General features: G+C 33.3%; 1 protein-coding gene across 3 annotated transcripts in view; it reads left to right on the top strand.

Annotated features, from left to right (window-relative positions):
- The window catches only part of LOC141461522 (uncharacterized), a 125,271-nt gene that overhangs the window by 101,397 nt on the left and 4,157 nt on the right, over nt 1-19,717 (top strand). For 2 of the 3 annotated variants that reach the window (XM_074142703.1, XM_074142704.1), the window contains exons 5-6: nt 911-1,046; nt 15,469-15,598. In XM_074142703.1, the coding sequence (XP_073998804.1) occupies nt 911-1,046; nt 15,469-15,598 (266 nt within the window). The remainder of the gene's footprint in view (nt 1-910; nt 1,047-15,468; nt 15,599-19,717) is intronic. The other variant, XM_074142705.1, reaches the window with a different exon arrangement.

Raw genomic sequence — 19,717 nt, forward strand, 5'->3', positions numbered from 1 at the left:
TTCCTACATTGTAGATAAAGTGGAACCCCATGACAAACTGTTATTAGAAATGTATTACTGTAGCAAGTTTCCTAATTTCAATCCTAACATCAGAAAGTTTGACTAACAGCATTCAGAGAAGTTTGAATGAACCTTTAAAGTTCTTGTCTGGAAACATGTCGAATAATTATTTAAATTGTATTTCTGAAGGTTAACAGAGATTTATAAAATTGTTTCGAATATTGTTTATCTTCTTAATACTTTTGTTTAGCTGTACGTAAATTCAAGTTTAATTTCCAATCTTATTTTACTATTTTAAAAATCTATCTCATCCTCTTTTTTTCTCTTATTTTATTTTTTAAGTAATAAAAAGAAGGAAACAACTAAATCTTTTATTTTTATACAGATTTTATAAATGATCTTGAACTAGACAGAAAACTCGACAACACCTGTAACATTTTTATGACCACCGCAAATAATTTAATTATAAATTATATAGGGGGAAACCGATATTTCAGAAAAGTTGGTTAGGAGAACAGAGCTTGATAAGTAACTGTAACTTGAGAAGTAAATTGCTGGTTTCCCTTACAAATTTATTTTAGTAGCAACATAACACCATAAATGCACTTTACTTTCACAGCAGTTTGTGGATCTGGGAATGTTTAAACTTTAAGAGTTAAATACAAACTTTCACTTACATAATTATTAATTATCGTAAAAGCAAAAAGTAATAAAGTTAAACCACCGCAAATGTGGTTGGCTGAGAATTGTGGTTACAAGTTTTGGTCTTAGGGCCTCTTTTGTGATAAAGACCCATACTGATGTACTGATGTTTAACCAAATTCTTACTGATTATATCCTTTGTTTTTACAAGTTGTGTAGCTTTAACCAAGAGTAATTCAGGTTAAAAATGTATGAATATTCATTTCAGGAGCAACTGTGACGACCGAGTTGGCCGAGTACTCAGACGTCATTATGACCGTCCATATTTTTTACCAGAAACTTCGGAAAATAAAAATGTTGATTGGATATTTATGGGCAGCCCTGGATATGGTGCACACATGCATGTAAGTTGTTCTTTATTCTCTCTAATTTGCAAGTATGAACTTTCAACTAAAATAAACTTTATTATTCAATTAATTACAAAGTAACAATGTCAATTTGCATTTTGACCTTCATAATAGTTTAGGGGGACGACGCTTAGGTTGGAGCAAAGATGAAATATGCAGGGGAAAAAAGAAGGATGAAAAACCTGCAGTTATTCACAGTCACCTTGTAATTGTTTAGTGAGTTCGGAATTTAAATGCACTTATTAATAACAAAGTTTAAAAAAAAAAAATTATGCTATTCTTGTCATTTTGAATTATTGATGATTAAAGTCAAGTTAAACTTATCAGAGATCATTACAATGAAACACATTTAAAAAACACGGGTATCTAACTAAAGACACCTTTTACGTCCAAATAAGGAAAACTTAATACTGAAATAAATGTAGGAAACCAGAGTGCTAGCAATGTACGAGGTGTGGCTATTAAATAACGAGACTGATGCTGTAAAACATGTTATTTTAAATTTATACATATTTAGTTATTATCACCTTCAATATACACCCCTCCCCTACAACGCTCCATGCGAATTTACCACTGTTCGAAACGTGCTGGAAGTCTTTTTCTGTGAGCTCCTTCATGTGCGCGTGCCGCTTTTTCTTTCACAGTTTCAACGGACTGAAATCGTATTTTCCTTTTAATGCAGATTTGACTTTGGGGAACAGATAAAAGTCACATGGGGCCAGATCAGGCGAATAAAAGGCGAATGGCCTAAAACTGGGATGTTGTACTTGGCTAGATTGTCTTGACCAGTGTGAGCCGGCGCATTGTCTTGATGGAGAACCCATGACTTGTTCTTTCACAAATCGGGTCGTTTTTTCCCTACTCTTTCACGGAGTTAAGCAAGCACCTCACGTTAGTAAGGTTGATTAATTATAATTGATATTTTCATCCGTTTTGGACGTGGACGGGCCACCCGGGTGGTTATTATCTCCGACGTCTTCTGGGCCATCTTGGAAACGCTTGAACCACTCAAAAACTCGCGCACGTAATTAACATTCATCGCCAAAAAACTTCTTTTAATAAAAGATAAGTTTCAGTAGCGGTTTTACCCAGTTTCATGTGAAATTTCACGCCAATTCGTTGCTCTACTACATGTGTAGTATCATGTTTTCGGCAAAACGAAACTAACACCTCTTACACAAACGACGGTTCCGGTCAGACAGATTTCTCTATAAACACGTGAGACGCTGCAATCGAAAGAGAAGGCTTTACGCTGCACAGCTGTCGGTCGTTAGGATTTGGCGCATGCATAGTTCTAAAGCAGCATCAGTCTCGTTATTTAATAGCCACACCTTATAATGTTTCCAAATATTCTGTAGTCGGACTCACCAACGTTTGATTATAAATGATTTTAAGTTGTTCTAACCATCATCATCAACCCATCTAATTAGGGTGGTAGTAACTTTTCGTCTCGTTAAGCCCAATTGAAACTCACAGATAAATAAACTTTTACCTGTTAATGTGGTTTGTAGTTCTATTTCCTGGAGCTAAAACTTTACTTGGATCCACCGATTAGTGTATCTCCTGGATGAAAGAAACCGGCGACGTGCTTTTTTGAAAAGTTTTCTTGAAGAATTATAACCAGGAATACCAATGGTGGAAATTCTCAATGCCCGTAAATGACCAACAAAATACAAGTCTTATTCCTAGGGCCATAATTCTTCAAGAAAACAAAGCAAAAACGGTTAGTCTCTTTAAGTTTATATTATCAAAATCTACGGATACTTGAATACCAAATTGGTGTTATTTAAGTGATCAGAAGAAATATTTACCAGTGACCAGCTTTTTTGACTGAGACTAGATTCAGTCTCTATGAGCCTGGAACTAGGCTTAATTAATTTTAACGTGTTTCGGAGAGGTCGATTTGATCTAACCAGTGTTCAAAAGGAGGCTTAGTTATGTAGATGTTAAAAATAAGTATAATTTTTTTCATCACACAACACACAAAGATCTCAAAGTACACTCGCAAGTAGATATTTATTGTATTATTTCTTTACAATTGTAAACTAATATTAGACACTGAGGACATTCCACCCAAAAGTGCTTATCATATGAACACTAATTACTGTAGTGAACTAGAAGAATGGTATCTAAAACGCCCTGAAGCTCAATTTATAATTACTGGAGCCACTTATTGCTAATTGGCACAATTCTACCATCCATAATCTCTATCAGTAATTTTAATGCATCAGTTATTAAAAACAATAATTCATGTTATGAAATTGAAACAAATTAATACCCTATCTAATGCTTACAAAACACAATATCTGATGACCCTTACCACCCTTCTATTGAGATTATTCCCTCAATAAGATGATGTTTTGTAAAATAGGAAGAACTTAAGCTTATATCGATTTAATTTAAGAAATGTCTTTCCGAAATTAGTGACTATTTAACTGTGAATCCTTTTTTGGGGGTTTTCTCGCGAGTCCACAGCTTTTGTTGAATAAAGTTTTAAGTATTATTTATTCTACCTTGTATGCTTTACTTTACTAAATAGCTCTACAGCTCTGATCGAGCCTTGGCCTCCCTGACAACCTCGAACCACCTCTCTCTGTCCAGCGCCTTCCTCTTCCAATCAGTCACACCCAGCTTCCGCAAGTCAGCCTCCACATCCTGCATCCAACGCCTTCTTGGCCGCCCTCTACCTCTTGTACCCTCCATTTTGGAGAAAAGTAGTTTCTTTTTGGCATCCGATTGTCCGGCATTCTCACCACATGGCCCAACCATTCAATTCTTCTCGCCTTTATGAATTGCACTACGTCACTTTCTTGATACATCTCAAAAAGCTCATTGTTCATTCTTATTTTCCATTCTCCCATCACCAATGTGGCACCGTACATCTTTCTTAAAATCTTCCTTTCAAATATTCTAACTGATTCACAGTCGCCACACAGAGGGTCCAAGTTTCTGTGGAATATGTCACAATTTGCCGTAGCAATGTTTTATATAAATTAATTTTTGTTTTACGTGACAATAGAGAGAAACGGTATAACTTAATATTGGCGAAATAGACACGGTTTCCAGCCATGATCCTGCAATTCACCTCGGGTGCAATCCTGTTCTCGCTGTTAAGCTCAGCTCCTAAGTATATGAATGATTTCACCTTCTCGAAAGTGAACCCCTCTACTTCCAGTTTTTGGGCCACTTCACAGTTGCCATTTGGGCTTAAATTCATATACTAAGTTTTTTTATCATTCATCACGAGACCTATTTTATCGCCTTCAGATTTCATATCTGGTATGCTGCATCTGAAAAATATGTAATGGTGTGAAAGTAACGTGATAAAATCAAGTTCCTAGAAATGTCCATTTCTTAGATCTGCTAGTACAGTTGAACTCGGATACAGTTTAAATTTTCTCGTTCTAGCTTCACCTAACACTGTAAATGATCTTAGAATAATCATAGATTCTTAAAGGAAGAAAGAATAACGCAGATTTCAATAAAAAATTGCTGAAATGAATTAGTCATAATGACTGAGATTGGCATTAATCAATCTTTCTTCCTTCTAATGAATCAGTTACCAAAAACAACGAACAATATAGATTCTAAATATCATTTTAATCAGCACATAAACCGCAAAAGCAAAAAGATTGTCTGGGTCATCTACTATAACCCCAATTCATGGGCAACATTAATACTCTTAAATATTTTTACTGATTTCCACGTCTATCGTTTAAAACATTCTCCATTTTTGGTCCCCCAATTTTCTTAAATTCAGAAACATGATAGAAAGAATCTAGAATAATTAATCTACTCTTCATTAACAAATAAAGTTTCACCTAATATCACAAAACCTTTCACAAATGGCAGCCAAGATACTAATAAAAAAATAGGTGTTAGGCCTCATCATGTTGTTTAAAGTAAATGATTTTTTTTGCCACTTAGACACTGCAACAAGAGAAAGGTATTTGTTTAGTTAAAGAAAGCTGGAAAAACTGCTGACAGTTATAGAGCTTTTATTTGAAAAACTCTTCACTGTTAACTCACCACTCCAGCACGTTTCTTATTTCCTAGGGAAGTTTGCAATCAATAATTGTCACAAAAAGGGGCAATATATAAGTTATATAGAACAAGTATTTTTTTTATATATGTAGTGCATTTTCATTGTTTAATGTTATTTTATTTTACTTATTTATAGGTTTTTAAGAAAAAATATTATTCGCTGCACATAAAACTTTCTGTTCTAACTTCTTGGTTATCCGTACAGCAGCACTCAATCGCATCCTCTGACCTCTAACTGCTCTTGTTTTCTAACTCACTGTTCGTACGCCAGCTTTTAGATAAGACCATTGCTTGCTAATTTAGTTCGTCTTGTGCAGCTGTGTATTGCAATGAAATAAAACATGATCAGAAAAGAAAACTAGTAATCTGTTTTTTTTTTTTTTTTTTTTGTTTTTTTTTTGGCATTGGCTTCCGCCATACAGCCAGCATCGTCTAGGTGCTTATCACTAGAATATCACTCACTCTCCATTCTTACCTACAAATACATTCGCTTCACAAATTCATCATTCTACTATATACCGCTATTTACATAAACTACTGCTAATGGGTGGAGCAGCACTCTGTGCTCCTGCCATCCTTCTCGCTTAACCAAAATTAAAATCACGTAATCCTTCTCTAAGCACTTTGTTCCATTCATTCTAATTCGGCTATAGCTTCTAAATACATTCATATTTCATTGCTAGCTCTGCTATCGACTTAAGCACATAACTGTTGGTGGAGAATATAATGTCTTCGTAGCGAAATGGTGCATCTAAATACCTGTATATGTCGTCAAACATTCGTTTCCTTTCTACCACATAACGTGGACATATCATTATTACATGTTTGAAATCTTCCTCCTCATTGCAATCTACGCAAAGAGGAGAGGACCTTTTGTTGATCCTGTGTAGATACGATCCGCACACCGCGTGGTTCGCTCTCAGCCTGCTTATTGTCGTAACAACCCATTTATTAGTGCCAGTTCCCTTAAACCATGGTTGTCTAGGTAACTGATCTGCCATAGTTTTATAGAATCTACCTTTATCACCATTATTGTAATATGTTTTTAATGCACGGTTAGGCCTGGACTAACCTTGAATTTAGAACGAGAAAATGGTTTTAATTTAATCGAAAAATTTACCAGTTTTTACTAACGAAGTTCAAATTATTTAAATGCAGAATTTTTGTAAAGAATTCCTTCTTGTGAGATAAAATTTAAGAAAAAGATAATGGTATCTTGCAAGTTTTGGAAAACCTCATTCAAATTGCAAAAGTAAAGAAAAATTTGGGTAATCTCTCAAAAACACAGCAGTTTTTTTTTTAATGAAATAAAATATAAGTTGAATTATTAACTTATTGCACTGGATAGAAGACCAAATTTCCTGGATCATGATTCAGTACATGATTTGATCAACTATCGTATAATAAATTCAAGAGTATTCAGCCAAAGGAAGTATGTAGTTCCAGGTCAGCTCCTAGCTATAGCGTGCACAGGAATTCTTTTCCTACTCACTCTCTCCCTTATTTCCACATTTTTGCCTTGCTTTGAGGGCTTGTTCCACTGTGATATTGATTAGGGTTGGCGGAAGGAAGCATACCATGGGCAGACATTGTATGAAAATTTATTTTATAAGACTCTAAGTAGAATATGTCCTGTTTTATTTAATTCTATTTTATTTTCTGATGCGTCTAGAAGTGTTTCATACTATAAATAATTGTTGAAAATTAAAATTAAATTTACGTGAATACAAAATTGATACATCGATGCCCTTGCAATTAAAGCTGAATTTCAACACTTAAGATAGACTTGCAATTTTAAAAATACACTGAGATCGTTATTACAGTTTACATCAAAAGCTATGGTTTGTTGTATTTTTACTGGTTATTCTGGGTGAAAAATAATAAGTTGATCCATTCTCGGCGATTCGACTGAATAGTCTAATGAGATGTGACAAAGTCTTGACTTGAAAAAGCAAAATATTTTAGGTCAAATAATGGACTAAGAAGGATTTTCCTATGCCCCTGAATCCATTTTAATTTTTTTTTTTTTTTTTTTCTACGGGACGTTTCTACATGGAAAAAATATGAGACTGAGGTTTAAAGGGTTTTAGGATCAACTTTTTGAAGGCCAGAATAATATATCGTACATTTGGCTGTTGTCAAATTGATTTTTTCTCTTTTTAGACGAATTGTTTATTTCAAACAGCTTTCATCTTGAAAATGACATCATTTCTAGAGTTATTGCGAGAAAAATGTATTTATTCACTTTTTTTATATTATTCGTATTTACAAGCACGCCAATCAGTCTGGAAAAAGTATCCTTATGGTGCACTGGCATGCTAGACAATCCCATCAAATGATTAGCAAATTTATTCCAATCTGAGTCTAATCTAAGGGAAATATTATTAGGGAAACTCAATCATGATCACGAAGGAATGCCAAGCAAATTATCATTATGCCTCCAGCACTGTTACCACTAACTCTTATCCATAATAAATCAACCTACCTTACTTCTTCCTCAGCAATAAGAAAACCCTATAAAAGGGAACGATGCCGGAACTAGAAAGGTAAAAGAAGAAATAAAATAAGTTAGTAATTAATGAAAGCATTTAGTCTCCTTAAAGAAATAATAAAAAATGTAAACCCTTTGGATCAACGATGAAGATTAACTGAGAAAGAAGAAAAATAGAAAAAGAATTCTAAGAAAAGTCAAATGGACGGAGCTGTGTACTCACGTCCCTAGGGAACTACCTAATTTGTGCATAATTTATAAAAGGTTACAGCGACGATAAAAGAGAGACGGATCTTCTTTTACATTTTTTAAACCATTTTCTTTTGAAATATTTACTTTTATTGTAAGTGGCCTTCACAGTCTAGCTTTTGAATATTGAGATTATAATCTAATATCTTTTGGGCTTTATTAATATTATTTTTATTCAACTTTCGCTTGCTCCACCTAATCTTGCAGATTTTCGATTTTCCATTTTCTCAGTGAAGCTCATTTTTAGATACTGCGATAGTTGTGAATCGTGTTGCCTGTATTTCTGAAAATCTAATAGGATTTCCACCTAACTACGCAGTAATGGTTGGTGGTAGAAGTAGTGCACTTTAACTACAACAACTGAAGTTGGAATTTAATTGGTTGTGCTAATTGAAATATCCACGGCCCATCAATTAATAAAAGTGAAGATATAAAAGAGGGTTTCCCAACAGTATTTAATTGTATTTGAGCTTTCTAATTTTTGGCCGCACAAGATAGAGCAGCTTAGAATTAAAAAGAAAAGTAACTTAGCTCTATATAGAGCTATCTAATCCAGGAAAAGATTGTTTTCGCTTAAATAGATCTAATTTCAGAATTCAGTTTGATTTATTCTACGCTTTATGTTGAAAATTAATGGTCACAGTCGTATCTGTAACCTGACATGCATTCAAGTCAATAAAGATACTGACCCAATTATTGTTAATTAATAAAAGAAAGAGTTATAAGTTAGTTGTAACTTCTACTGCTGACCTGTATAGTTAGTTTTTCTTTTGGATGGAAAACAACCTTTAACTGGCCTACCTAGCTCATATTTCCTTCCATTTTGGAAGAGAAGAGATTCACCTTAGTTCCAGAGAAATTAAAAAAACAATTACTGCTTTTTTCCAATGATTTTTACTGCTAGTTTTTCAAAATACGTCGACCTAACATTCAAAATCTAGCATTTGCCTTAATATTAAATTTCAATTACTGAAACAACGGCATTCCAGTGGAATTAGGATTAAGGTTCTACTTTTTCCAATAATTTTTACTTCTTGTTTCTCAAATTAGATCGACCCTATATGTACAATCTAGCATTAGCTTTAATATTAACTATTAAATACAAAAACAGCAATTTTCTGGTCAAATTATAAGACAATTCACACTTTTTCCAATGGTTTTTACTTCTTGTTTCTCAAATTAGATCGACTAACCATGTACATTTAAGCATTAGCCTTAATAATAACTACTTAAAACCCAAGCAGCAGCAATCCATTGAAATTTGGAGAAAAGTTCCACTTTTTCCAATGGTTATTACTTCTTTTTTTTCAAGAGAGTTCGACCCAATATATACTATCTAGCATAGGCCTAATTGTTGTCTGTCAATAACAGAAACAGCGGCCTTTCTGTGAAATGAGGTGAAAAGATCCATTTTGTCCAACGGATTTTTACTTTTGATTTTTGAAATGTAGATAAGATATGGCATAAATGTTCCTGGTTTAATGAAATTTAGCGAGGAGTTGCCATCGAGAATAGTGGCTAATCATTCTTGAATCTCCAGTGAGTATCCACGATTTTAATTAATATCATTTCTAAAAATTTAAATACGAATATTGGCTTTCGCCTTCAGAGGAAACATAATTTTATTGATGGAATTTTATTTTAATAACCATGTTCTTAACTGTTTGATGAGTCAAGTTCTTATTTGACTATGCTTTTTATACAGAAGCAAACATTAATATCCAAACATCAGTTTACGTAACTAAAGTCAAGATGAGTTTGAAAGTTATCAGATTAAGTAGATGAAATGTAAAAGAATTATTATTCTCTCTTGGTAGCCAAATATAATCAACTTCGAAACGATACGAAGTACGTAGTAGCGTCACTGCTAATAGCCTACAGCAACTTGCTTTAACTTCATCTCTATAATTCCATTTATTTCATCCGTGTTCTCATATATTTATTAGCTTCTGCACTATTTCTTTTAACTTGTCATAATTTTTATTTTTAAAGAAAAATTTTACAAATTCTAGCCTTTCTCTTTACTTGTTTTATGTTAAAAGAAGAAATCTATTTTAAATTGCATGAAATTGAATTGTGCTTGCTTTTACCATCTTATACGCTCTTGGTTAATCAAGAATCTTGATAACATCCAACTTTGATCTAACAGTCCTGTTGCTGTTCCTTGGTTGTTCTTCTTACTTGTTCTAACGTAATAACGTCGCCTTTCTTTAGCTTACATCTTATCGTTGTCATCCACAACTTTTGCCTGAACGTTCTCTGATAATCACAGTTTGTTTCTTAAGTATCTGCTTTGCACCAGTTATACTGGAGACAACTCCAAGTTCGGAGGTAGTTGAATTCCTTAGAGGTCTACTCCAAATTCTTCTAATCGTGTGTGGTGCACTTGTTGATGCTGCACTTTATTTAAGTGCACTCCTTTAAGTTATTTATGATAAGCTTATCCCAATCAATTTTCAGGAAAATTAAAATTAGTTCTAGTTAGTGTAGTAGGGCTATTCTAGGTGAGAGTTGGTGATAGGCATCGTTCTAATGTTTCATTTCGGTGTAATGTACCGAATTTACGAACTGTAAATATTAGGGAAGAATTAAATGTTTCAAAAATTCTAAGTTTTCACTTTGGAACAGAGATTTGTGGAAATAGAAAGTGTTCCTCACCACTATATTTTCAAATTTGGACTTTTTTTTCTGTAAAAAGAATATCAATTAAATAAAATTCACTCTTTTTTCTTCAATATTTTCTTATTTTTCTTATAAAAGAATTTTGGTCGACACAATAGTAACTGATTGTGTCTCCTAATTTTTTTTTTAATTTCTCAAAATCTCCACTAACTCGGAATTTTTATGGCCCAAATTTAGAATTAGTATAGTATAAATAAAGTTAACATAAGAACTTTTACTTTAATTGTAACTTACAAATCTTTATATAGTATGGAAATTCAAATCTTAGATCCCCAGTTTGAACTTTTACTATAAGCTTATCAGCCAATCTCTATTTTCATACTGGCCGATAATATATTTGTGTCTTAACACTTTTTTTTTAGAAATCAAAGCTTTTTAAATCGTAAATTCTTGGAGTAAAATTTAATCAAGAAAATCTGATAAGAAGAGTGCCTTTTGAAATTAAGGGTTCACAAAAGGCAAACAGTTCGTTTACTTAAATCTATTGTTTCCTTTTATTAAGCTTTAAATTTATCCTCAATTTAATTATCTTTTATGAATTATGAAAAGCAAGTGGTACGTATTTTATCATATTATTTACAATAATATAAAACTTCTTTTGGCCACAGTTCTTCAAGTGTCCTGTTTTCCTTGCCTTATTCTTCCTTAAACAAGATTGAATAGCTGTAAATTCATTCATTTCCAAGGATTATTTAAAAGGATTACTATACAAGATGCTTGTATATAAAATCATAGACGCATTCAGAATTTTTCCGGGAGTTATATATCTTGTACCGTTAGGGGCTTTTTTAAAAAGAATAATTTTTAATTTTTATTTAAAAGACAAGTTCTTTATTACAATATTCACTGATATATAATATAACGGTTACAAAGATATCAAGGGAAGGGAACTTTACTACTGATAGGTTGAACGGACAGAGTCTGGGCAGAACTTAGCTCGGGCAGCGGTTGGACAGAACTTCAGGTAGAACTTAACTCGGGCAGCGGTTGGGCAGAACTGGCTGGCCTGGCCTGGGTGAAGTATTTATATGTTTGAAGACTGCTGTTAACAGAGGAAATATATTTATGCTGAGTCTCGAGGTTTCCTGTATATAACTCGGGACGAGATAGTTTGGTTTAAGAAGTTATGCAATTTTCTGTCTTCCTCAATTTTTAAAACTATTTATTCAATTAGATTCAACATTTTCTTAATTAAATTGTTAGTGAAACTGTTTTGACAAATCAATGTAGGTAACATGAACTTTATAAGATTTAGAACATTGTACTGATTACCTCTAACTTCAGCCCAAAATTATATGGTAATCAATCCGGATTTAAAAAAACAAAAACCAGCTGTTTTAAATAGTAGCCCTTGGTAACTCTTCGTGGCAAAACAAAGGTCACGAGAGGAACTTAAGCTGAAGAGAAGCTTCTGCTAAATTACGTATGTGTAGCAGCATTTCATATTACTCTTTTGCAGGTTTCCACTAACTGTAAAAAATTACAATTCAGTAACCAACTAAACTTCATATTCACACACTTAAGTTTAGTTATCAACAATAACTAGCAAAATATTAGAATCAATTTCTAATACCAAATCATTGAACCAAGATTAATGATTCAGTGCTTTCCGAGTAATAGATAATTCCTTCATAGACAGTCAATGAAAAGCGTTAGAATGAAAATTACCTACAATGAAATTGGCATCGTCATTCTCAGATAATTATTTGAATACAAAACCCAACACTTAGAGGAATTCATTAAGTAAATTACAAGGGATAGCTTTAGTTTGAGTTACATGATGAATAGTTGTGAAACGTATTGCAGCTAGAAAACCCTCCATTCATTCACCTATTCACTCATCATGCTAATTAAACAGCTAATGAATAATTTATTTAAATTTCATCAAGATTTTCAACCACATATAACTTCAATTAAAACTATTGCAATTACATTACCGAAAATGTGGCAGCAAAGTGAAATTTACCTACTTTGAGCAATTAAAGGTAGATTGTGGAATTGAAGTTCAAATCGATCTATGTACAGGGTGATCCATTTAAAACGCACCAATCGCTAATAACTTTTTAGGAAAGCGGAATTTCGAAAAAAAAACACGAAGTAAACTATATGTTTTTTTTTTTTTTGGTCTAGTTTTCAAATTTTCCACCCCCGATACTGTATCCTCATTTTTCGCGGAGTTATGGCTAAAAACCTGATTGGGGTTTCATAAGGACCACTGGTTTTGACAATGATTATGAAAACTAAATAAAAAATTGTGAAAAATGCCGCTAACCCCGTTTTGATATCCCTAATATTTGTCGAGATATTTATGATCAAAGTTACAATTTTATCTATTCGTGATCGGTTTTCAATATTAATTTTCCACCAGAAATACACCAGTTTTGGGAGGTCCTCTGTCTGCAAAAAAAATGTTATTTGTGGCGCAGAGAACAAAAATAATAATAATTGAAGATTTTAAAAAATGTAGTGTAATGTAATGGTTGTGGGTGAATCAGGATAGATTTGTTTTATCATCAAATAAAAAGCAATCATCACATCATTTTAATGCACCCAGTATGCAAGACTTCTTCACCTATGATTACGGTAAGAATATCTTGCCAAGGATGGGCGGATGTTGGTCTAGTGTTCAAGAGCGTGGCTTTGTAAGTGGAAGATCCACAGTTCGAAATTTTAGCTACAAACTTATCCGTCCTTTAATTTGAATAAGTTTATTATCCTAAAATAGTACCTTAGAGTTAAGCCTACAAAACAATCCCTTACCCCATCAAGTGCTCTTCAAACGAATTGTTCTAGCACTACGTATAAAGATTATTTCACTTTTTCTATGCACAATTTAGGTAGGATCCAGGCGAAGTCTATAATTTTTATTAATAGCTGACTAAATTTAGCTATAGACTATCGCTTTAAGGGTAAAATTTTACCAGCCAAAAAGGACAGTGACCAGTGCCTACCTAGACCAACTAGTCCTAACCATACTACCTGTCAAAGTCAATTCTAGACAAGTTAATTGTCTTGCTTAAGTGCTGTGTAATAGTGCAGAAATATAACAAGTTATTAGTAAGCTGTGTCTAGATTCAAAATATCACCAAACCATTATATTTTATATTTTACTCTCCTCCAAACAAAAAGTGGAATACAGGTTTGCCGTTATTGAAAATTCTAGGTAGACCTTGAGGAGTAACATTTCTCAAGAAAAAAAAATAAGGAAGGAAACAGAAAGAAAACTTGCCCAAATAGTAGTTGACATTGCTGTCAACAACAGCAAAACCTCTCTGTATAGTTACTAACACTTTAGGACAGGTGCGTTTACGTTATCTCTACAAAATCTGCCACTTTCATATTTACCCACAAACAGCTTCTTTGTCTTCGTTTTTTCATTTTTTTATTCTTTAGAGAGAGAATGTTTACAGTTTTATAGAGCGGTTAAATGCATCGCGCACGCTTCTCCAATACAATTATGCACTTCACTTTTTTTGGTAACTAAATTTTTAATGCGGGTAGTTAGAAATTATGGAAGCAATCAATAATTTCTTAACCTACAAAGAAAAGAGTTTAATCTGTCTACTTATTAGTCAGTTCATGGCCAATATCATGAATGAAGGCAACAACCAACTAATGGAAGCGACAGCATTCCCTAAATAATCATCTAATGATTGACAGCTATGTTTGTGGACGTCGGCAGATGGACTACGAACTTCCAGGCATCCAAGAGTTTGGGTTGTTGTCCAATCTTACTAGAATTAAGTAATCTTCTATTTTTCACAGACTAATTTACACGTAAGAGTAAAAACACATTAAATACACATAAAAAGGAAGTTTAATTCCACTTCATTTTTTGTGAAAAAAGCTGTTTTTAGCAGAACCCCAGAGAAAATGTAGCTTGTGGCTTCTAAAAAAGAATCATATCTACTGCCATTACTTCCTCTTCGTCACTTATGCTTATCCCTTCAGTTGAGATCCAGTGCTGAGCGTCTACATAGCGAGATTTCACTACATAGATTACTCCCAAAGATTTCCATCCATTAGCTATGATTGACTGGGGGAACGAAACCTAGTAATTGCGAAAAAACAAGCAGCTTTGCAAAACTTTTAAGTTTCAGTATCAACAAACTTCTGTCTTAACTTATTTTGTATGATGACTTCCGACGTTTTGGAAACTTTTGCTTCTTTGACCACGACCAGTTTATTCTTTAGCCACCGATTATAGATATTCCAGTCATATCCTACACCCAGCACTGGTTCAAGGCAAATGAGAAGAATGTCAACACCAAAAAGACGAAATTCCAACTATTTACTTTCTCCACAAAGAAACTAGCCACTACGACATCTCTCTGAAGCTTGAGAGAAATGAGCTCAGGCGTACTGATCAGACAACGTATCTAGAAGGTTCTAACTAATTAGAAACCTGGACAACCGGACTTCTCAAAAGTATTATTGAGGCTAAACAGAGAACTTTCTTAGAAATCATATCTCTAGCATATAAAAGGATTACGTACGTGCTGTGATGGAGTATAAAGGTGAACAGTTGATAATGTTTGCGGACAGGGTATCCCAAAATTTGAAAAAACTTGAAAAATAGGGCCCCTTGGAATTAACATCGGCTCTCGGCAGTCCACAACAATCGTGTGAATGCAATTGCAAATAGATATTGAACCAATAATCGACCCATCGAGAGAATTTTGCCCTTTTTCTGCGAGAGAAGTTAAAGCGACTGGAAGATGAACATTTCCCAGACGTATGGGATGGATTAAGGAAGCTTATGGAGGCAGCGCCCCAGAGAGAAAGTGACATTCATGCGATAAACATTTAGTTATAAGGAAATTCATGAATTTTTTTTGGGGGTTTGCTCAATTTCCTTTTAGCTTGATTGTGCGTGCCATACAGAATTAAAAATATTGAATTAATAATTTAATTAGAGATTAATGGCAGATTTGTTTATGGTGTGGTTCACAGGTGGACAATGTGAACAATCCATCGTGGCAAGCTCAGCTAGTGGGCGCCAAGAAGTGGTCACTGCAGCCTCCACCAGAATGCATTTACGAATGCAAATCGCATGAAGTTGTCATTAACACTGGAGAAATATGTTAGTATTTAATTAATTACTTATTTTTTGCTATTCCAAAAAAAGAAAAAAGATTCTTTAACCATGAGTTAACGTATTAATTACTTTTTATAAAATAAAAAATGGCATGGATAGCATTATTAATTATAACTTATTAGACAGCATCTCCCAATTTTTTTAATGCTATCGGCCGAAACCAGTCCATCAATCCATCCCTGGTTGTCTAACCAAATTTATGAGACCACATCCTGCCATCTCATCCTACGTACCATCTTTTCATAATTAATCTTCCCATCTTTTGACTACCTTCATGAAGGCAACAATATTAGATGTAATAAAAATAAACTGCATACTAATAAACAGAATAATAATGCAATGAATAATATAATAAATTAATTAAAAAGAAGTTAATGTGCAGGTGTTACTGTTGGATGTTTCTATTACATTGCTGATGCAGTCTTTACGAAATGATAATGCAGTTTCCACATTAATTAATACAATATATTAACAAATTATTCGCCTGGAATAACTAAATAACAACATTCCAGTTCAAGAATGTTGCCAAAATAGTATAATATTCATGCATATAAACTACATTGTTAGTTAAGTTCACCAAATAGTTAGTTGCCCTATTTCAAGTATGCTAATTTCTTATAAGTGGGATGTAAAATGGTTAAAATACAATAAAATAATCAATTATTGGTATTATTAGAAGTCTTTATCTTTACCTACTTTTTTATAAGAACAGAATGGAATTATTTACCATTTTGTACCATTACTTGCAAGCTTTCTTCCTGTACGAAGAAGGTATAGCATTCTCCATCAGCATCTACGTACCCAGATCTTTAATAGCCCTATCGAGGTAGGTTTTTCTAATAAGTAAACGTCTATATTCTCTATATTATTCAGCTATTATTGTGCTGTGAGGAAAAAGAAACTACTGCCAACAATAAAAACAATTGGTTATTTAGTGTCGGCACAAAAAACATTACAACAGTGTTTCCCAAACTATGGATGGTGCTCTCAAGGGAAACGCTAGACGATCGCTAGGGAGCACAAACAAGCTAATAAATTATAAACGTTGTGTAGATGCCTCATTAAGGCCAAAAATAAGCAAGGAACGTTTAGAGATAGGGGAAATAGTGGGTATATTTTTAGAAAATCTCATGCCTGAATTAACTATTACACTATAAAATAAATAGTAATTTTCTGTTAAGGAATATTGAACATTGCTTTGTGATCCAGTAACTTCATTGTAATTTTTCTCTTCTTTCTTATTCCCTTACAGTGCGTAGCCTAATAATATTTAACCACACTAGAATGACTGTCGTTATAATGAAGAAATCGTAACACAAAAAGGTTTCACCGTCGAGGTTATCTCTATAGTGCACAACAGGAAATTAGGTGAATCAACTTCACCTGTTTTCATCAGAGCAGATGCTGGAGAAAGTAATGGTCAAAGATGGAACCCAAAACGTGCTACTGAGATAGCCCTCGGAAACTACACGTAGGTCGGAACAAACTTGTTCTCGCTGTACCTTCTCATTTCCTCCGAGAAATCGTTCCTTGTTTAGCGGCTGTGACAATCCTTCTAACGTTGGTTTGTCTTATGGGCAATTCAGGCAGGGACTGGGCTGACAAATCCGCCCTAAAATGCCCAGCTTGTTCGTAACTACATAACTTACAAGGTGACGGAACCCCACTGAAAAAACTATCTTCTTACCAACCGTAGCAATATCAACTGGAACCTGGCAGCATCTGAAATCTTTGCGATTTTCTAGCCGATTGTGAGTAATGGCAAAATAATACTATCTCTAAGTCGAATAATATTGCTATTTTTCATTAAAATAATGACAGAATAATATTTATAAAATTAAAACTTAAAAGCGCGACAATTTATGATCAAGAATGGTTTAGAGTCTTTAAAACTTTAGACAGTTTGAAAACAGCTGAATTACCGTTTCAGCACAGGTTATTACTTTCTGAAACTCTGAAAATCCATGTTTAAAAAAACGGAGTTGAGAAAGGTGATGAAAACAGCCAGTCACAGAAAGGTTTGTTCATTAAAAAGAGTATTTTATCCAAAGATAAAACCAACAATTCACCCTGGTTTATTTTGTAGAAATGGGTTAAGTTCGTTCAAAATAAATGTCTCTTCTATTATGCTTAATTAAGTTTTCTAAGTTAATTAAGCAATTAGATCTCTTGTATTACGACAAACCGCACACATTTACTGCAGGTATTTTTAGAGGAATATAAAACTTTTACGAATAAAACGTGGTGGAACATAAAGTAAAAACCTTAAACGTTAATTTCTCTCTCTTGTGAATACTTGTTTAATTTAATTAAAGCTTCAGTTGTTTGTTTATCACATTCGCAAATATTTCTCGTTACTAAATTTTTAAAAGTTTATGCACAAATGGTTACTAATAATAATATAGATAACTCCAATTGTATTGTACATGAAAGAAATAATACAGAGTGAAAAATTAAAAAGTCTAGCGTTTTTCCATTATATAATATAATGGATAAAATGAAGTACTTCGCTAAAACAGGAGTGGTCGAAAACATGAGGGACCAGTCGTACTTAATGTACACCTACGATTTAATTTAATTTTGTATAGATTTTTGGTGAATATCGAGGTGCGGTCTTGAATAAAAACAACTTTTTTGCTTTTTACCAACGTTTCGGCAATTTTTACTACCTTCTTCAGGGTATTATAAAAAAGTTTGTGAAGTTTAATGTAGAGCTACGAGTATATCATCATAACTGTTGACCCAAGCTTCTTCTTTTTCCAATGGAATTTACTTCTTTATTAAACTAGATCGATCCTATCTCTACAGTCTAGCATTGGCCTTATTATTAACTTTCAATTATAGTAATCGCAGCATTCCAATGGTATTAGAAGAATAGTTCAACAATTTCCAATGGTTTTTACTTCATTTTTCTCAAAGTAGATCGACCTAACAATTACAATCAAGCATTGGCATTAGTTTTAATTATCAAATACAGAAACAGCCGGCTCCCAGTAAAATTAGTGGTCAATTTTCGCTTTGTCCAATAGTTTTTACTTCTCGCTTTGTAAATTAGATCGACCCAACATTCTCAATCTAGCGTGGGCTTTATTTTCAACTGTCAAATACAGAAACAGCAGCATTCTAGTAATTTCACTAGAATGCTTTTTTTTCTGTATTTTATAGTTAATACTTAGGCCAATTCTAGATAGTATTGTTCATGTTGGATCCATCTACTTTGAAAAACGAGAAGTAAAAAGTATTGGAAAAAGTAGAAATGGTTTCCTAATTTCACTGAAATGCTGTGGTTACTATAACTGACAGTTAATAATAAGACCAATGCTACATTGTAAATTTACGGTCAATCTTATTTGAAAAATGAGTAGTTAAAAAACAATGGAAAAAGTAAGAATGTCCTTATAATTTGACTAGAAAGCTATTTTTTTCTATATTTGATAGTTAACAATAAGACCAATACTGGATTGTACATGTAGGGTCGATCTAATTTGAAAAATAAGAAGTAAAAAACCAATGGAAACAGCGAGAATTGTCTTATAATTTGACTGGATTGTGGCTGTTTCTGCATCTGATACTTAATATTAAGGCCAATGCTAGATTGTACATTTATGGTCGATCTAATTTGAACAATGAGAAGTAAAAAACCAATGGAAAAAGCGAGAATTGTCTTATAATTTGACTGGATTGTGGCTGTTTCTGCACCTGATACTTAATATTAAGGCCAATGCAAGATTGTACATTTACGGTCGATCTTATTTGAAAAATGAGAAGTAAAAACCAATGGAAAAAGCGAGAATTGTCTTATAAATTGCCTGGATTGCGGCTGTTTCTGCATCTGATACTTAATATTAAGGCCAATGCTAGATTATACATTTACGGTCGATCTAATTTGAACAATGAGAAGTAAAAAACCAATGGAAAAAGCGAGAATTGTCTTATAATTTGCCTGCATTGCTGCTGTTTCTGCATCTGATACTTAATATTAAGGCCAATGCTAGATTGTACAAATTGGGCCGATCTAATTAGAAAAACTAGAAGTAAAAACCATTGGAAGATACAGAAAGTGTCTACTAATTTTGCTGGAATGGTGTTCTTTAGTGCATTTTA

The sequence above is a fragment of the Rhodnius prolixus genome, unplaced genomic scaffold (assembly GCF_049639745.1).
Source record: "Rhodnius prolixus isolate KJV_2025 unplaced genomic scaffold, Rpr scaffold_6, whole genome shotgun sequence".
NCBI lineage: Eukaryota > Metazoa > Arthropoda > Insecta > Hemiptera > Reduviidae > Rhodnius > Rhodnius prolixus.